The sequence below is a fragment of the Cynara cardunculus genome, assembly GCF_001531365.2.
Source record: "Cynara cardunculus var. scolymus isolate 2C chromosome LG 1, CcrdV1, whole genome shotgun sequence".
NCBI lineage: Eukaryota > Viridiplantae > Streptophyta > Magnoliopsida > Asterales > Asteraceae > Cynara > Cynara cardunculus.
Window position 1 is genome coordinate 5,769,417 of NC_037528.1, and position 18,779 is coordinate 5,788,195.

The 18,779-nt window shown below is 36.3% G+C and overlaps 3 protein-coding genes across 5 annotated transcripts; 2 read left to right on the forward strand and 1 right to left on the reverse strand.

Annotated features, from left to right (window-relative positions):
* The first annotated feature begins 315 nt into the window (after positions 1 to 315).
* On the forward strand, positions 316 to 4,561 carry LOC112499926 (double-stranded RNA-binding protein 2-like). Its single transcript, XM_025103196.1, has 3 exons — positions 316 to 890; positions 2,329 to 2,548; positions 3,492 to 4,561. Exons 1-3 carry the CDS (start codon positions 645 to 647, stop codon positions 4,298 to 4,300), a joined length of 1,275 nt encoding a protein of 424 aa, XP_024958964.1. The 5' UTR covers positions 316 to 644; the 3' UTR covers positions 4,301 to 4,561.
* Positions 4,562 to 5,262: 701 nt separating this feature from the next.
* On the reverse strand, positions 5,263 to 14,446 carry LOC112519704 (mRNA-decapping enzyme subunit 2-like). Of its 2 annotated transcripts, none has more exons than XM_025127943.1 (8): positions 14,073 to 14,445; positions 11,793 to 11,944; positions 11,270 to 11,397; positions 10,331 to 10,426; positions 9,730 to 9,882; positions 7,598 to 7,701; positions 7,422 to 7,489; positions 5,263 to 5,630 (listed from the first exon to the last, which is right to left on the reverse strand). In XM_025127943.1, exons 1-8 carry the CDS (start codon positions 14,156 to 14,158, stop codon positions 5,461 to 5,463), a joined length of 957 nt encoding a protein of 318 aa, XP_024983711.1. In that variant the 5' UTR covers positions 14,159 to 14,445; the 3' UTR covers positions 5,263 to 5,460. The 2 variants fall into 2 exon arrangements, with proteins under 2 accessions (XP_024983711.1, XP_024983718.1); XM_025127950.1 differs by lacking the exon at positions 5,263 to 5,630 and adding an exon at positions 5,637 to 6,062 and having other exon boundaries at positions 14,073 to 14,446.
* An 800-nt stretch (positions 14,447 to 15,246) lies between these two features.
* Positions 15,247 to 18,330, forward strand: LOC112516009. 2 transcript variants are annotated; one of them, XM_025123028.1, is made up of 4 exons: positions 15,253 to 15,546; positions 16,963 to 17,079; positions 17,167 to 17,368; positions 17,820 to 18,330. In XM_025123028.1, the coding sequence occupies exons 1-4, from the start codon at positions 15,426 to 15,428 to the stop codon at positions 18,112 to 18,114; spliced, it is 735 nt and encodes a 244-aa protein (XP_024978796.1). In that variant the 5' UTR covers positions 15,253 to 15,425; the 3' UTR covers positions 18,115 to 18,330. The 2 variants fall into 2 exon arrangements, with proteins under 2 accessions (XP_024978790.1, XP_024978796.1); XM_025123022.1 differs by having other exon boundaries at positions 15,247 to 15,546; positions 16,963 to 17,368.
* Positions 18,331 to 18,779: the final 449 nt, after the last annotated feature.

Sequence of the window (18,779 nt, forward strand, 5' to 3'; positions counted from 1 at the left end):
TCAGATGAGCTTTCAGTATATCTGTACCGGAAACTTTTCTCTAACAAATATTTTTTTTAAATAAATCCAACAAATATTTTATTATTATTATTAATTGATAAATATATAATTTGACAAAAGAAAAGAACTTTTACAAGACATTTTGTATTTACATGGGACAACCAAAATACAAGAGAGGGTATTTATTTACAAAAATAACCAGGGGGGGAAACATCCAACACATGACCCCTCACCATAACTAAAATTAAGCCCTCAAATCACATGCATCAATCCTGAAGGGTTATAAATCTAACGTCAAAAGATGAGTCGGGTACATATCTTATCATGAGGGAGACCACTTCCTAAATAAAACTTAGCTACATACCGTACTTTCTCTCTCTCTCATTAGTTCGTTGTTATCTAAGTTGCACAATCTCTCTCTAGACTTTCTCTCTCTATATCTATATCTCGAAGGCATATATGCATACCGATATATGTATATACACGCGTCGTTAACCAAATCAAAACCCTAGAAGACCTTCGATTGCGATCGGAGAAAGTCGGAATCGAAATCGATGATCGGCATTATGGATCAGCGCTTTGATCTGAGCTAATTGGACCGGAGTTTTGGAGGTTTATTCTTGATTGATTTGAGATTGGGAGAGATGTATAAGAACCAGCTGCAGGAGCTGGCGCAGCGGAGCTGCTTTAATTTGCCGTCGTACATAAGCATAAGAGAAGGTCCAGATCACGCGCCGCGGTTCAAGGCTACAGTTAACTTTAATGGCGAGACGTATGAGAGCCCTAACTACTGCACGACGCTGAGGCAGGCGGAGCATTCGGCCGCTGAGGTGGCTTTAAATGCACTCGCTAGCCGTGGTCCGTCTAATTCTCTGGCTGCTCGGATACTGGTGAGTCTTTTTTTCTCTCTTTCTAGGGTTTGTAGGTTTTGACCTTTTTGAGATGTGCATTTTAACTTTTTTTTTTCTTAATCAATGTTTTCAGATGAACGTTAGCTTAAGCTAGTAGGTCTGGTTAATTCAATTATTAGCGCAATTTAACAAATATTATAAAAAGTTAACGAGTGAACAAAAAGGAAAGTGTGTTCTATTATCGTTATTTTTAAATAATTTCAATTCATAAGCTCAATTTGCAGGTTTAGATGAAAAATGGACTTGAGTGGTTTAGGTTCAGGTTTCATCAGGTGGACGATCTTGGCAATCATGGAATTATGGTTGTTACCGAGGCCATTGTGAGGACAGACAGAAATTTGCGTTAGCTGGTTTTTTGTATAAAGTGGGGAATGGAGAGATTGTATTCAATGGTTTGTTGCAATGAACGAGATATGTATATGGATGCATGGTTTAGAATCGATATTCTCTTGTTCTCTTGTACACAGATTGGTTCAAGTTTTATACACCAATATGTTGTTGAAGACTAGGTCCCGATTTGGGGCTGGGGGAGTCAGGAGTGTGAATGAGTGATGCAGGAAAGACTTTCATGTTAATCAAGAAACAAGGCAATTCTAACTTAATGTAGGGGTGCTAATTGGGATTTCAACGCAAGTTAATTGGAGTACGGAATAGGAGGAAGACTGAATATGGTTATATGGCTTCTAATCCTTTTTTATTAAAAAACCGTCAACTTACCCTTCTGTTTTTGTGCTTGAATGATGACATCCGCAGTTGCCTAATTAGAGAGGCAGTGGCCTAGGGTTAGGATAGCCTTTTAAGTATGCATGAGATGAGGAAAAATCGATAACAAGTAGCAATTTAGATTTTTTTTTTATTCATGCTCATTGTATATCAGAGGTTTAATCCGTAAGTAGACATAACTTTTTCTTTCGGACAGAGCACTTATCATATTGCTGTTGCTGGAGTTAGTTGCTTCTAACATTCAAGTGTGGTCGCCTAGAAATGATTTGGTGAAATTAAAATTTAAGTACAGTATTGTCCCCCGTCGTTAAGACATGTGCAGTTAATATGAGTCCATAAACATGGCAACATGCTCAATATTACTGACTTGAAAGTTGTGAAATTCATCCAAAGTACATCTGCATGTGTAGATTTAATAATATGAGTATATCTTTATTATGGATGAGGATCAAGTATATTGTCAACATAATCTCATTATAATAGGCCACTTTAAAACCTTGTTATCTTCTATATATACCTTTGCCGATTTTTTGACTATTCAGACTCACTGAAGAAACATATCACTAAATGAACCCTGAGTGATGCCTTCACGCATCAGTCCTCTTGACATGATCCATAACCGTAATAAAACTTCTATTTCACACAGAACTTTCTTAAGAGTTCTACTTATGCAGCTAAATTTTGGGATGGACAGGACGAGACAGGGGTGTACAAGAACCTTTTGCAGGAGGTTTCTCAAAGAGTAGGGGCATCATTACCAACATATACAACTTTTAGGTCGGGCCTTTTGCATTTGCCAGTCTTCACCTGCACTGTAGAATTGGCTGGCTGTACATTTACAGGTGAACAAGCCAAGAATAAGAAGCAAGCTGAAAAGAATGCAGCCATGTCAGCTTGGTCGTCTCTGAAACTTTGTAAGTGATGTCATTTTCTTTTGATATCTGGTTATAGTCATAATTTGGGTTTATATTGTTGTGCGGTTGGTCTTTGAATGTCTTCCAAATCCTGCATCTTGAGAACTTGCCAATATGAAAAAAACCCAATCTTTTTGAGCAAGTAATCTACATATGATACCAATAAAGAATTAGGTGCAGGACCTCTTAAATCTTTTTAGTATGTGGGTTCTCTTGACAGATATCCTAAGCTGGGTTAGAATATCTGCAGATGTTTAATAGATGTGCTTGATTCCAGAGCCCAACCTAAATAAACAAAAATTCCTTGCTCAAGTTTTCTCATTGCAAACAATAGCACATCTGGTATACAATTGCTAGATAAAACCTCTGGTTAGATGGTGAGTGTTATCATTGAGTGCTGACAACTTCAAAACCTGATCCAAGAGGCGGCCAAAAAACCAGTGTCTAATATATAGTAAATGCTGAATATAATCGAGAATTGGGAAGTCGGGCAGGCTTGGCGTAGAACTCTTTAACTTGAGATTACTTACGTATTTATGGTACCACAGTGCAATCAAACATAACTTAATCAGCTGTGCTGTAATAATGGAGGAAACATGAATAATCGACATGGGTGGTAAGGCTGTTTCCCAGTTCCATGTTTAGGTTGCAACATATACAGAACCTATATCACATGGGATTTGTTCGTTTTTTAAGGGGTGGGGGAAGAAGAATTCATAGTTATGTGGATGTGTTGTAACCCCATTTCTGACCCATGGACCATGGACTATAATCCCAAGCCCACTGCATGTGTCACCTACATCTTTATCGTGGTAAAAATTAGAACTGGAGAGCGACCATATCATATTTGATTTTCATGTCAATCCCTTATGGTCAATTTCTAAATTATATCATCTCTTCACATGAACTGTAGACACAAATGACTTGCTTTTTGTCTGTTCAGTGACTCAACAAACAGAAAATTTGTCATTGCAAAAAGGGATCCTGGAGGAGCAGGAGCATGTGATTGTTGCTCGTGCTTTACAGAAATTCAGATTAAAAGCAAGGATGTCGAATATACCATTTCCTATCCAGTTTCCAGCACCGAATCCTAAACCACATAATGCACAGTCAACTCCTTCCACAACATCAAAAATACTTCCATTGATATGCCCCAAAACAACCCCTCGAAGTAGGCCTCATCTCACCACATTGTTAGATAACGACGAAGCTCACAACAAAACACCTCAAAACAACAGAAATGAGATACAAAAATCAGCTCCACAAAAACCCCCATTCAAAATAAACGAAACCCCCTCTCAATCAGCAGAAACCCCTCGACCCCACAAGTTCCCTGCAGTTGGAGCTGCACCCTATATCCCTGTTCGGCACTTCAGGGCTCATCATCATGGGATTGCACCGCCAGTCACCATACGTAATGCAATCCCTGTTTTCTCTGCTCCTCCACTTCCTATTCCACCACATATGGGTATAGCACAGCCAAATCAGCTTCCTCCACAGTTCATGTGTGGTGTAGCGCCTCCTGTTACTATAAGACACGCAGTGCCAGTTTATTCAGCTCCCAACATCCCTAAATCCCCCATCAAGCCGGTGCCCACCAACTCGATACCACCAACAGAAGAGAAAGGGCATGCAGTTCCTGAAGATTCAAAGCCTGTACCAGTTCCTGTTGCTGGATTGTCGACACCAACGGAAGAGGGTAAATTTGAAGAAGCCAAAGTGGAAGAGAAGTTGAAGGAGCTACAGATTTGATATGCAAAATCTCTATAAATCTTGCTTTCTTTCTCTCTATATAATATATGTGTTCAGGGAAGAACGAGAGACGAGCCCTCTTGCGGGTGTCGTATTTTTGGTTGGGGTTTATTGTAGTAGGTTTGGTTGTCTGGACAAGGGAAGATGGGTTTTTTTCTGAAACAAGGGCATGTTGCAGTGATCCGGAGTGTAGGTAGAATCTGAACACGAAATTGTTGTATAATTTTACGATTTGGTAATTTGGCACTCGGATTTATCAACAACTTCTCTTGGACTCGCGTCTCTAAAGGAACAAACCTTAGCCGTTATTATTATAGTCAGATATCAATCAATCGGGTCTTTTTGTTTTCCATGCGTTTGCCATGAAGGACTTGACTTTTACGCTTCTTTTTGGTTGCAATTTGCAAATCATCCATTCTTGTCAAAAAAAGAAAATGTGAATGAAAAAGGGACTCTGCTTGTCCGACACCGTTATGTTTTACTCGCTCTATCACAAAATAAATGTTTATGCTTCTATTAAGTGTTTAATTCAAAAAATTGATAGCTAAATTTTCAAATCTATCTATAATTAATGTACAAATATTTTTAAGGATTGATAAAATAGATAACTTTTTTTAATAAAGGCAAAATTGTCCTTAGGTTAACTAAAAATTTGAACAATGTTTTATCTACACATAAAATGATTAGAATTGGCTCTCGGGATAACATAGCTGTCCATCAAAATGGATTGATTGTAAGCATTTATAACCGAGTTAGCGCTTACCAAGTTAGAGTCATCACTTTCACTTACTAGGTAAAACTCTTAATCATTGTTTTCCATCTTACTGGGTAAAATTCTCAATCCTTGTCATGTGCACCCTGTGGATAATTGAACTCAACTGGTTTAGCACTTATCAAGATAAGTTTTCAGTAAACAGCTCTCGGTCGTAACCAATTAGGGAAGCTGAAGAAGACATGTTTAATTAAATCACAAATCTGATAAGATTAATATTATTACCAAAGTAAAGAAAGACTTGAAAGAATACCTGAAAACTTTCCAGCAAAAGCAAAGTAGATCCCATAACTTCTTCACTCATGAGAAGAAGGAAGGACTAATTCTATACATCTTGAAGCCTCAAATGATAAGAGTTGCAATTTACAGTTTATATGCATGCAAGTGTTTATGAAGATGAGAATGCAGTTTCCATTGCCTGTAATATGGGACGAGTGTTGAACTGAAAGCTTCTGAAGCTTCGTCCAGGACCTGGACCTTTCACTTTGCTTTTGTTTGAAGGAGTCTCCGTCATCCCTGGACCTGGAGAGCTTCCTTTCGCTTTCCACACGCTAATGCCTTCACCAACAACATTTCAAAAAGAAAAAGAAATCATTCACTCGCTAATTTTACTCGATTAAACCAGATAACCGAAAGAATCAGACTTTCACTTTAAAATAGAGGGGGATAAATGCACCCTTTATCTATTAATTTTCTGCCCGCACACATTTTCAATGCATGATCTGACCTTAATAGGGGTGCATATAGCAATCCCCTTAAAATACCCTTTAATAGGTGGAAATAAGAGGCTACTTCTGGACCCAAATCAAATGTATTTATTACAACTATTTATTATTACTTGGCAAAAAGAAGTAAATTAGGCTTGAAAACTTACCAGAAATAGTAAAGGTTTCATATTTTTGGACAACCCAAAATGGAAAACGTTGCACGTATTTGGGATGAAGAGAGAAAGTTCTGCAGATTATGACTAGCTCCTTTTAAAATATAAATCTGTGGGATCCATCATCCATGTGGGTTTAAGAAATACTCGTATCAGTTTATAGACATGTTTTGTATAACATGTAGGAAATAGTATCTTTCAACAAATGTTTCTATGCAATTTAGGCCAAATAATATGTAGTTGTTGCAGTACTTATAATTCCATTTGATTTTGCTCATTTAAATTGGAAAAGAACCAAACAAACAACAAAAATGATCATTACTCCTATAAATTAGCATGCCGAGAGAAAATTGTTAATTATTATTTATTATATTAATAGAAGGGTTGGGTTCCGGTAAGAGAGAGAGAGTGTTAAGGTGAGAAGCGTAAGAAGAAATCTCCACCCTTAGATGCACATTAGGATGAGATGCACCGGATGAATCCCGTATCAAGCGCAATTCATGGGTGGGTTTGAGATTAAAGGTGATCAAGAGTCCAGATCTCTTCTCACGCTTCTCACCTTAACTCTCCTTTCTCACACGATCCTTCGCCTTAATAGAATACCATTGACTTCATGCTAATAAGTACCTTATGATTCGCTATGGTTCAACTCTAGAAAAAGTCCATTTAGGGGGTTGGGGGCTCAAATGGTCAATGTACATATAAAAACTCAAAATAAAAGTTCTAGTATAATAAGGCTTTCATTTCTATAGATCCAGATACTAAGGTTGACAAGAACCCATTCGCTAAGGCATCTTTTTATAGTCACTTATCAGGTTTGTTAGGCATCCTAATCAATTTCTATATATTATCTACATGAGTTGGTTATTATAGACTTAATGTGGATGTATAATTTTACATGAACAAAAGAACCAGAAAAAGGAAAAGATGACGAACAGCTGTCGAAGTTTCATCCACATCGCTACATCTCAACTGGCCCACTTTCTACTTGTTAAGTTAAGAGTAAACTTCATTTTTGGTCCCTGTATTTTTTAATTTTCTTGGTTTTAGTCCCTAGAATTTATTTAATACAAGCTACCCATTTCATGGATTTTTTTAGCAGCCTTTAGTGAGAGGGACCAAAATCAAGCAAAATCAGAAACTTCTATGGCGAACTTCTATTAAATAAATTATAAGAACTAAAACCAAGAAAATCAAAAAAGGACAAGAACCAAAAAGGAAGTTTACTCTTAAGTCAATCTACCAGATTCTGTGACAATATTCCCTTCACCAAAAAATGAAGATATATTCTCAAGGATGTCCAAACTGTATGTGTAGCCTATACTGTACAATTTTCAAACTAAAAGACTATCCTTAAAAGAATTAAATTGGATAGAACATATTCTCATTCATCCTCATAGAAATTCATAAGATTATCATATTCTCTGAGAATCAATAATACAAGACGAGGAAGGAGAGGGATAGCAAACCTCTTGCAGGTGCATCTAGTTTTGGCGATATTGGGGGCTGATGCAAGGAACACCATGATCTCAAGGATCTGAGGAAGCCATTTCTCGATGCATTAATACTTTCATATGGCAAGAAATGGATATCACAAAACAAAGAAAAAACAATTTGAAATCTCAGTGTATAATAGTGGTCTTACTTCAAAAATGGAGCAACCATGTACAGCTTAAGACCAGTTACACTATGTGATATTACATCTCCATTTACTGGTTGAAGTTCATCAAGCCGCTGCCATGCAATTTCCTGCAATCAAGAATAGATATCAAAGATGGTACCACAACATAACTGTTGGTATCAACAACCTGTAGTATCTGTTTTGAGATCATAATGGTGATTAAATTGCCATCTAAATTATCTTACTTCTTCGTGAGTTCTAAACTGAGATGAGTATACTTTTGTGCATTATAAAATTGACAATGTACCTCTCCTACTTTTATCTACACTTTAATCAAATTGAGTCGAGCCAAATCGCAACTCCACTGCCTTAGCATCACATAATTCAATCCCCATGACCTAAAAATATGAATGCACATGCAAAGAGAGGATGGAGCAAGTAAACACTATCCTGATCAGTGAATGTTATGCCAACTGTAGTAGTCAAAGCAAAAGACAGGCCTAACTTGGGTTATGACATCTCACAGATAAGAAATATATATATATATATATATAGAGAGAGAGAGAGAGAGAGAGAGAGAGAGGCAGGATCAAACGAGAACGGTACCTATTTAAAAGAACAGGAAAATGGGCAAATCACATGTGATTTTACATTAATGGTAAAAAAAGTGTCCGGACGACTTGTGGCTGTGTCTTGAGGTCGCCGGGAAAGGTCGCCTGAACCACATGTGATGTTAGTGTAAAATCACATGTGATTCGCCCGTTTTCGTGTTCTTTTGAATAGGTATCGTTCCCGTTTGATCCTCCCTCCCTATATATATGTACATATAAATGTATGTATCTCACAAATAAGATATATATATATATATATATATATATGTATAAATGTATGTATGTATGTATGTATTGCTCATTCGAGTCAGTAGAAACATTTCATAAAACAGCCCTTGTAGTTTTAAATTTCCCATATGGTCGTTTGATTTCATGTCTATCGGGTGACATTGTGATTTTATCAGGCCTTCTTCTGTTGAATATTTTGTCCTTCAAACAAACACCACAAGGTCCTGACCTCAAATAACGAAAATCCCATTGATTACCAGTTGAAGTGTCCTTTCTTTATCTTCTCTGTTACACAACAAAGGTGACATCAGCTTGAACACAGTTGCCTATGACCTATTCAGTAGGCTTACGCCAAGACTCCATATCAATTCCTTAGACTTGCTTGTCTGTGGACAAGCTAAGGACATACAAGTTGATATAAGGTGTTGATGAATGATACTAGGCAAGGCGTAATAGAACTTGGTAATCTTGAGAAACACCTTGAAATCTAGAGGTTTTGGAAATAAAATCATAAGAGAGTTACGATTTTCAACTTAAGCAGAAATGATAGGATCACAAAAATGAAGGAAACAATGTAGAAATCAAGTCCAGACCAAAAGTAGTGAGGGAAACGGTGAGTGAGATCCGAGTGAGTTAAATATACCAAAGGAGTTGGCTCAGTTTTTTCCCTTGGTTTTGTCCTGCCATGGAAACTTACTGTTCATCAACAGTTTTGACCCAACTCAATGAAGAAACGGGGTCGTCTTTTTTAGGGGTTACAGCTAACAACAGGAATTATTAAACTAAACTACTTGGACAAACAATAACATTTCTAAACTAGGACATGGCCAGTTGGTTGCCATTGTTGATCCCACCCCCATTGACAAATGCTTGCCTTGCAGATCCAGAAGATGCTACTGGTCTGCATCTTGAGAAAAAATAAATTACAGAGGAAGCTTCTTGAACCAGTGGTTTGATAAAACCTAATACCTACTGGTTTGCATCTCGGGTCTTAAGGACGTTCGGTAAACAAAAGTTCCGCTGAAATGTTCAAAAATGAACTTTATCAACTTTGGGTACGCTTTGCGATGATGACTTCAACCAACATGTAAAGCAATGAAAAATCAAAGGGACCCATGTGAAATACCCAAGGAAATAACATGAATCAAGTTTAGAGAAAAGATACTGTGTCGTAATTGGTCGTTGCAAGAAATGCGTTAAAAACTCATGAAGTTGAGCATTTTCTGATATTATGATTCTTTCTCCTTTTTTTTGGGGGGGGGGGGGTATGATAATACAAACATACATTACAATTTACACAGTAAGAGAGTCGCATACACTGATCTCCTTTTTGGTCCGAGGGGCAAATTCTGTATCATCTTTCACGCCTCCAACTATGTAGAGCCGTACCCTCTGTGGGCCAAATATCATTTCGATATACTCGTCTTTGTTAATAAGCTTTGAAACATCAAATCCTGTTTCTTCCAGAACCTGCAGACAGAAAAGTAGTTAGCAATCATATCAGCACATGCACACCAATATGCAAGTGAAGTTTAACACGACAGCCAATTTCATTAATAATTTCAAAAGGTGATGCTAAAACTAGTTGGTGATGTTCCAGATTTGAAGCAAATATTTTAAGAGACAGATGATACAGTGGACAGGACCTCCGAATCTTAAATACACTGTCAACACCATATGAAAGAAACCTATAAGATGTGGAAAATTAACTCATAAGCCTTCAACCATTCATAAAACACCAGAACAGAACGAATAAATGGTCACCAAAATCAAGCCGATAAGAGTATGAAGCTTGTTCCTATTAGGCAATAAAGATAAGAGTCCTGGTTGCCTTGACCTAAATCAGATTTGGAAAGAGAGACCAGATGAATTCATAAAAGATTGAACATTTAATACTACATAAAACAGTAACACTTACTTCTCTGATAGCACAAGTATGGTCTTCCTCGTCTTTGTTCTTTTTCCCTCTTGGAAAACTCCAGCTTGTTCCCTTCCACCCTTTCACAAGTACACACTGCATACATAAAGGATATCAAGGATCTAAAACATGAGATACTCAAAAGAAAAAAAAGAACAGAGAAGATCATACTTTAATATAGCATGTGGAAACATTTACCACGATAGCATCACATACAACATTTATCGTCATCTCCTTTAGACAAATAAAATATTCATTTTCTTTAAGTTTGGAAGAATATCCATCTTATACTAGACCATAATATTCAAGGAGTGGGAAACCCTTGTTTCTTAAGCCTTTTAACCATGCTCCATGATAAAGGCCTAATGAAAAGAAGAATATATCCAAGGTCCTTGGTCTAAAGACATTCTTAAATGCAATCCAAGCTTAAATCACCATCAACTGAAATATTAAGAATTCCCAGACTCATCTCACAAATAAATGGAAGAAGCAAGACAGAACATGGACCCAACATTTTATTGACTTGTATCAGCAATCGCATATAAACAAGGATATGCCATCTGCCTACACATATTATCAAGTAAACTTTACTAAGAAGCATTACATTATACACAGGACAGAATGCCTGTATATCAAAACATTTTGCACATGAACTTTGTTTCTTACATTAACTTTCATAGTTTGCATTTTAATCTATCATAGATGTAGCTCCAAATTGCTTCATATCCCTAATTATGAATCATGAATCGCAAAGACTAAACAAGAGAAAAAATTTGATAGGAACTAGCTTGCCTACTCTTGTTCACCTCAAGAAGAAATTTCATAGATTCGATTCATAGAAGACAAAACATGCATTGAGCAGCATCACACATAAAAAAATTGTGAATTTCATCTGAAAGGACCATACTATTTGCACAATTAGATCAGAAGTAACATTACCCTTTCATATGTTTGATCCAAAATAATTGCCCCAGTGACAGGAACTCGGACCTTGTATGATGTGAAATCTTTAAATATGTCATCTATATGGGGAACATAAGGCTTCAAGACATCACAACTGTTAAACACTGTAATAGCTTAAGGAAGGCAAGCAATGGCCAAAAATATATAATATGACAGAATATGTAAGCCAGTATAACAAAGGAAGAGAGAAGAATTCCTCCTGTCCACAAATTCCGTAGAAGAGCTCACAACATAAGATTTTTCAATTGAAGCAACTCCAATTATGCCTTGAATTGACATAAATGCCATAATACAGCTTAAAAGCAAGAACAGGGTGAATCCCAAAAGTCCTGGATGTTATTTACAAACCTTTTAAAGGAAAAATGAATATATGGATGTTGGGACAGAAAGACGTATGCAAAAAATCCATAAAAAGCATCCAAATAAACTTTATCATATGCCTTAATATTCTAAATTATAAGTAAAACGAAACAATTAGCACTTTAGCAGCAAAGGATACTTAATGACGTAAATTCCTTCAGAGTAAATGATTTCAATGACGGATTCTTTTCTACGGAATTGTCCTCATAGAACCAATGTGCATACTCCACAAGAAATAAAATCCTCTCAAATGACTGCTGATCCTCCTCTGGCACATTCAGAACAAATCGACTGCAATTTGGGGAAAACCCACTATTAAAATCCGTGGTAAAATACTACAAACACAAGAGATAAGAAAAGAAACGTGAACTAAGCCAAAGAAGATATACATTATCAGTGTGACTCCAAAATGAATGTACCATGCAAAGTAGAGTAACCAGATGTCTGAAAAACGCTCAAATATTAAAATCTCAAACAAATTCATGTAGCATCTGACAGCTACAATATCAAATATCAATGGTAATAGACTAATAGCCATTGAAGTCATATTATAAAAATGTATCATCTTCGAATACTAATCAGTAACCTCCAAATTTATTGAACATTTCTTGCTTGAGCATCAGAACATGTTCTCTCTACTTTACCAGGTCCAGGTCTAACACTAGGCTCCACTAAAGATCGCCTAAACATAAAAATAACTGTTGAAAAGCTGTTTAGAAGAACAAATAACAGATGGAACACTGAGTTTCAATGATTAATCACAATTCTGTGTTCATGCTTTGAAAATTACTTGAACATGTCTGCTTTATACACTGATTAGAGATTAAGAAGTTGCATTGATAGGCCTGTACAAGAGCCAAGCTCATCATTGCATGCTCCAGGCGTGATTATAGGGAAGGTTAGCCATGAATAAGGCAATTATGTCATTTCCTTCGTTACTGTATTCTATACAAATATGATTAGGAGAATAAATTTGCCATGAATAAGGCAATTATGCCATTTTCTTCGTTCGTGGTCAATTGACGCCCAAATTTTTTATTAATTTGAATTGAATATTCATTTGTTTAAACAGCGAGTTACATTTACGTTCTTTCAAAAAAGAATTAAGAAATATTCATGGTAACCATTCAAAATGCTTAGCCAATTCCATGCGTCTAAGCAAAAAATCTTTTCTTCTTCCAACTTTTCGATCTTCCCATTCATTACTGTATTCTATATAAATATGATTAGGAAGATAAATTGTCCATGAATAAGCAGATATGTTATTTTATCAAGTGTGAACTTAATAGTAAAGAAAAAAGATGGTAGCTGGTGATTCTATGTGAACTATTTCACACCGGGCCTTTAATAAGAAAACCGTGCCCGGCAAGTTTCTAATTACCATCATCATTGAGCACCTTGATGAATTGCACAAACCAAAAACTTCCTCCAAGATTGACTTAAAGTCCGAATAGACCAGCATAACCTTAAGTTTCTCTTAGCACGTTATTGGTTTCATGGTTTTTGGATGCAGAGGCAGATTAAAAAATTTCAATTGACCTTACTATAAGAAGGACGAGGGACAAGAGGGGTGTTATGTGGACAGACAACGACTAGTTATGCCAAAAAATTGCCTCTGACCAAGAATCATGGTAGTGCAATCAAAGGTCACTCAGAGTCCTCAAAACATACAGTTGGCAGGAGAAATGTGTTGGGTTGGTGTGAAAAAAGATGTGGAATACATGGTAGCAAGTCGTGATGTGCAACCCCTGAAATTGCAGAATAAAGTATGGAGAAGTGCATGAGGGACTATATCGAGGGGCTTCCACAGTTTCCCCGGGGGAAGGGGGAAACGTGATCTTCGTCATCATTGATCGCTTAAGGAAATATGAGCACTTCATATGAGAAGTGGTGCAGTTACATGGGGTTCTTGGGTCATTTAACACAAACAATTGGAGTATCACTAACCATGTCTTTTCATGCCAACTCAATCCATCAACAAATTCAGAATACCAAATCTTCAACTATAATAACCCTGGCCTATCCAATAGCCCTTATTTCATTATAATATATAGTTTATTTCAGAATCACCAGAAAGAGCCAAGCAAGGAAATCATACTTGGAAATGTAATCACAATGACTTCATCTACGCCTCTATTCTTGCAAATTTGAATATTAGTACTTGTACAAACTGCAATTTAAAAAACAACAAATGTACAAGGAAACAGCAGCAACCCAGCCTCTTCCAATGAAACACAGAAGATGACTACATATATACATGAATACGTATACACACACATGCAACTATATATATAGACGAATATGGAGACGCCCGAGCGAGAGAAAGCGCACACAGAATATACATACAACTACATTGATATAACTTACGTATAACTACATAGATAGATAGATATAATAATGAGTGATATTATGCAAATACCTGCAGAGATCATCGAGGAGTTCTTTAGGAGGAATTCCGTTCTTCAGAGGAGCACTAGACGCTCCGGTAATCGCGGCCGGTGACATTTTTCGTTTTTTTCTTTCTAAATTACTAATGTTATTTACCAACAACTGCTGCTGGTGTGCGTCTTGGATTGATGAAAACCCTAAAAGAAACACCACCTGATGAAAAGTGACATTGGTTGAAGTGAAAGTGAAATAACATCAGATGGATTGAAGATAAAACCCTAGAAAACCCTAATCTTATTTGCTTGCAGTTCAGTGAGTCAACTAACCGACCAGGAAGAAGAGGAGGAATCCCTCAATTTCGTTCTGGGGAGTCCTCTCCTCTCTCTCTTTGTGGTGGTGTGTTTTGGGGGATTAACGATTCTTCCAATTAATTAATTACGATTTATTTAACATTTAAATTTTGAATATTATATTTGATGTAATAAAAATATGTTTTTTAAGACAACATATTATTTAAAACAAAAAGCAATGCAAGGAAGAAACCCGAAAAACATTGTGAGGAGGGTTTGTGTTTTTTGGGGATGATAACTATATCAAAAATTCTTAATGATTATGTTCAAATTAATTTGAATGATGGATAATCAAAATAAATACGATATCATTCAACATATTGATTTGGATAATGTCTTTATTTATGATGTTTTGGATGATATGTTCATCAGTGAACCTAGTTCACATGATGTTCATACGTGAACCAGAGACATTAATACACAAATAATCGGTCAAAGGTTTATGAACAATTTTTTTTCATAATTACCGACTTCTGTTACTTATCATATAAATATCCATTGGTAAACTAATAAACCTTTCATAAGTGAGCAAGTAGGATGTGATTGATTTCAGTTTCAAAACGATGAAAGAAAGATTCTCAATAATTGAAATTGATGCATAATAAAAGCTCACGATCTTTAATTTTACCATATTCACTAGTATTTATCACGGCATGGCATACATTCATTATATTATTATTACAAAAATATCGATGTTTTAGTTAAAGATTGTTCACATAATTGACATCAAATAACATATGATTTACAAATAAACCAACCCATATATACATTGGGAACATAAAGTGGGAAGGGTCAAAGAACCCGACCCGACCTTCATGTTTATGCCAATGGCCCTGACCAGAGGAAAACAAGATTACCCACAAATTGCCAGAACACAGAGTGAACGATGAGACTATAAACAAATGTTGTCTGATAGCTAAGCTCTCAATTTCCTTCTGTCATCTTCTTCTTTCTTGGATCCAACTAAAAATTACTCACTAGGGTTCAAGAATACGAGCCAGAGGGGGGGGGATCGCTATCTTTTTATCCAAGAAATGTGGACCATACCTCTGGGAATCTCAGTAAACACACTCTCTCCCAACTTCCACAAACTACCCCTTTTCTACCCTTCTAGGGCTCATCAATCGTCTATCTCTCATCATCTCTCCAGATCAGGTACTTTATCAATTTATACATTAATACATGTATATATCGGTGCAAATTTTAATTGGGTATTTTGATCTGGGGTTCCATTTTGTGGGTCTCTTTGATTACAGCTGAATAATATAAATCTGATATTTGTGATTATGAAGTATGATTGCTGCGTGTTCATGTCCAGATTCCTACTAATTGTTAACCAGTTCAGTGTCTTTATCTATTCCTCTTGGACTTTAATTATATGATGTTGGTTGCATCTTAAATCATGCCCATTTCTGAACTGGATTCAATAAGAATCAGGTTAAACTATATGTTTTTTTTTAACACAAGTTTTTAATGTTCTTAGTTTTGTCGTGGGTATTATGTATGTTGGCCTTAATTTTGTGTATAGCTGCAGACTTTGTATTATTTTGTCAGAATTTCAACTTTTCAAGAATTAACAATTATGGGTATGCTTAATTTTTAGTTAGATGTTTAATAATTTGTAGTCAAGTTGAATTGAAAGAGCTATAGGTTCATGTTAGGGTGTAAAGAGCTTGATCTTGATGATAATAACAGGGATTCATCCCCCCAAAAAAAGATGTACAGTTTGATCTTTGACGGTGGTGCTGCACCTCTAATGTTATTCCCCCCTGTCCTGTGTAAATTGTGACACTTGACCAGGATACATAACTTAATGAGACTGTTAAGTCTTCCTCAGATGCCTTAAACCTGTTCAAGTAACTACATAATAATGGAAATTTTGAACCAAAATCAATAGAATCAAAAACAGCAAAGGTTAATTATACTAACTTAAAGACAGAAAGTAGTTGCAATTTTACATGGGAACTAAGTAGCACTGGTTTTTGATCCATAAGACTCTTGAATTATATTGAAGGGTATTTTGAATACCTGCCTAATAAGTCAAAATTTCCTGTTAAACCATGTGTTAGTCAAACATTATGTTAGTTTTGGGTTGGCGGGATTCAATTTCCATTGGACAAGTTGAATAAAATGATCATTTATCAAATATCTAAAATTCCCCCAAAGCCCAGTAAGGACAAAATAGAGGAATATTATGAACTGAAGTCAGTGCTATCAATTTTTGTAATTACTGCTAATGGGCAAAAGAGAGTCTTGGATCACAACTTTGCCAAAAACAGAGTTGCTTTGATTATGTGAATCCCAAAGAGAAAAGTATCAAATTTGACAAAATTTAGGATGAGATATTAACCTTGAAGTTGAAACGTTATTAATCTGACCTCAAGTATCAAATCCTGCTTCTTTAACTTCTTTAGCTTTCATTAATCTTTCTGTTGGAGCGATTGTTATTTCAAAGACTATGATATCTTCAACAAGAAACGCAACCATAGTGATTGAATATTTTAGTTCTTCATGTATCTCAATTAGCCCGTTTCTTATTGGAAATCTTTATAAATCTCGTGTTTTGTCTAGATTCAGTAGGGATTTGCAAAGCCAGTCAAGTGGTTGAGATATTTCCGATAGTCTCCCCTGAGATTGTTGTCCGCGAGGCAAGGATTGAGGATTGTTGGGAAGTTGCAGAAACGCATTGTAGCTCCTTCTTCCCTGAATACTCCTTCCCATTAGACTTTGTGTTGAGGATTGACAGGCTACTTGCACTGGTTTTTGGATTGTCAGTACCCAGTGGTTGTCGGAGAACATGTTTGGTTGCTGTCACTGGCACTTCTGAAGACGATACTTTCTTTATTGGTGATGAAGAGCTTAAAATTGCTGGTTTTGGTGCAAAGATTAGTCTGAATAAGGGATATGTTGCTGGGATTTTGACTTTAGACACTGTGGCTGATTTTCTTCCTAGGAAAGGACCTCTTCGGCAGAGAAGGTGAGCTTCTTTCCATAATTAGAAACAATGTTGACTTTCTGGTCAAAGTGGTCGATCCTTCTTATCCAATATTAACTTGCACCGGAGGTTTAAAACTTTGCTATCGGTTATATCCTTTCATATAGTTTTGATCATTAGCATACCACTGTTCTCGTCCTCTAAAGTTAAGTAAATCTTTACCAATGCCTGAGTCTAAAAATGACTCATTTGATCAGGATAGTCGATATGTGATTCATTCTTGGATATACTTTAAACTTTTCTATCTAAGAATATAGTTGAGTTTTGAGGTCAATAAATCAATTCCCAACTTCAAATTTGACAATCTTTATAGGTTTTCTGAAATTTTGATAACTGCATATGAACTTTATATGAAATCTTGAAAATGAAGTAGAAGAGGGTTGGGTTGAATTCACATGTGAAGATGTTGGGAGTAATGATGGTGTGTTTGCAGGAAAGGAATTGCATACGTGTCGAATGTTGCTGTTCGAGAAAGATTTAGACGAAAGGGAATAGCAAAAAGGCTGATAGCAAAAGCGGAAGCTCAAGCCAGAAGTTGGGGATGTCGGTCGATTGCATTGCATTGTGACCTAAACAACCCTGGTGCAACCAACTTATACCGAAGCCAGGGTTTTAAGAGCATCAATATACCAGAAGGAGCCAAGTGGCCGCAGCCCCGGACTGCACCTGATATGCAGTTCAACTTCATGATGAAGCTCCTCCATGATAAAAACCGAACCAATTGTTAGATCAATTTGATACCACTGCTCCTATTTCAATGAATTAAGCAAGTAATGTACGTTAGCGTTTGTGTTTATTTGTGTATACAGGAAATGTATATTATTATAGTATACTACTTGCTTGTTCTTGTTCTTGTTATTGTAAGATAAATGGAAGTTTGGGGTTTCTTTTTCTTGTGATGTGTTAGAAACAACTACACCATCAAATGCCTTCTCAGTTCTTCCAGCTGTTTTGTATTTGGATAAATCAAACTGAATGAACCCAGCAAGGACTAAGGTGGTTGTAATTGCTATCGTATTAGGTTCAGCCACTCTACCCCTTTGGAACCCACAAACCATCCCGACTGACGGTTAGAATTTCTCCGAATATGCCCTTAGATTTATTCGAGGTGCGAGTAAAACTCAAATTGGAGAAGGATATCGTCCTTCGGTTCCTTTTTTGGAACTATATTTCTATTTATTTTTGTTTCTTATTATCACATCCTTTTACTTTGAAAAATCATACAATTACCTCATGGGGAGTTAGCCGTGCATCCACAAATGTTATAAATACTATTGTTGCGTTGGCAATTCGCCATTCACGATAAAAGAAAATCGTCGCCATTCACGATGAAAGTAAAGCAGGAGCACACATTATACACGTGCTCAAAATAAAAATTGAGATAGGATCTTCC

Coding starts and splice junctions, on each gene's coding strand:
- LOC112499926 (XM_025103196.1), top strand. CDS start 645: ATGTATAAGAACCAGCTGCAGGAGCTGGCGCAGCGGAGCTGCTTTAAT. Junction 891..2,328: donor CTCTGGCTGCTCGGATACTG/GTGAGTCTTTTT, acceptor TGGGATGGACAG/GACGAGACAGGGGTGTACAA. Junction 2,549..3,491: donor TTGGTCGTCTCTGAAACTTT/GTAAGTGATGTC, acceptor TTGTCTGTTCAG/TGACTCAACAAACAGAAAAT.
- LOC112519704 (XM_025127943.1), bottom strand. CDS start 14,158: ATGTCACCGGCCGCGATTACCGGAGCGTCTAGTGCTCCTCTGAAGAAC. Junction 11,945..14,072: donor CTCCTCGATGATCTCTGCAG/GTATTTGCATAA, acceptor CCCAAATTGCAG/TCGATTTGTTCTGAATGTGC. Junction 5,631..7,421: donor ACTAGATGCACCTGCAAGAG/GTTTGCTATCCC, acceptor TTGTTGGTGAAG/GCATTAGCGTGTGGAAAGCG.
- LOC112516009 (XM_025123022.1), top strand. CDS start 15,426: ATGTGGACCATACCTCTGGGAATCTCAGTAAACACACTCTCTCCCAAC. Junction 15,547..16,962: donor TCATCATCTCTCCAGATCAG/GTACTTTATCAA, acceptor TGTTTTGTCTAG/ATTCAGTAGGGATTTGCAAA. Junction 17,369..17,819: donor GGACCTCTTCGGCAGAGAAG/GTGAGCTTCTTT, acceptor GTGTGTTTGCAG/GAAAGGAATTGCATACGTGT.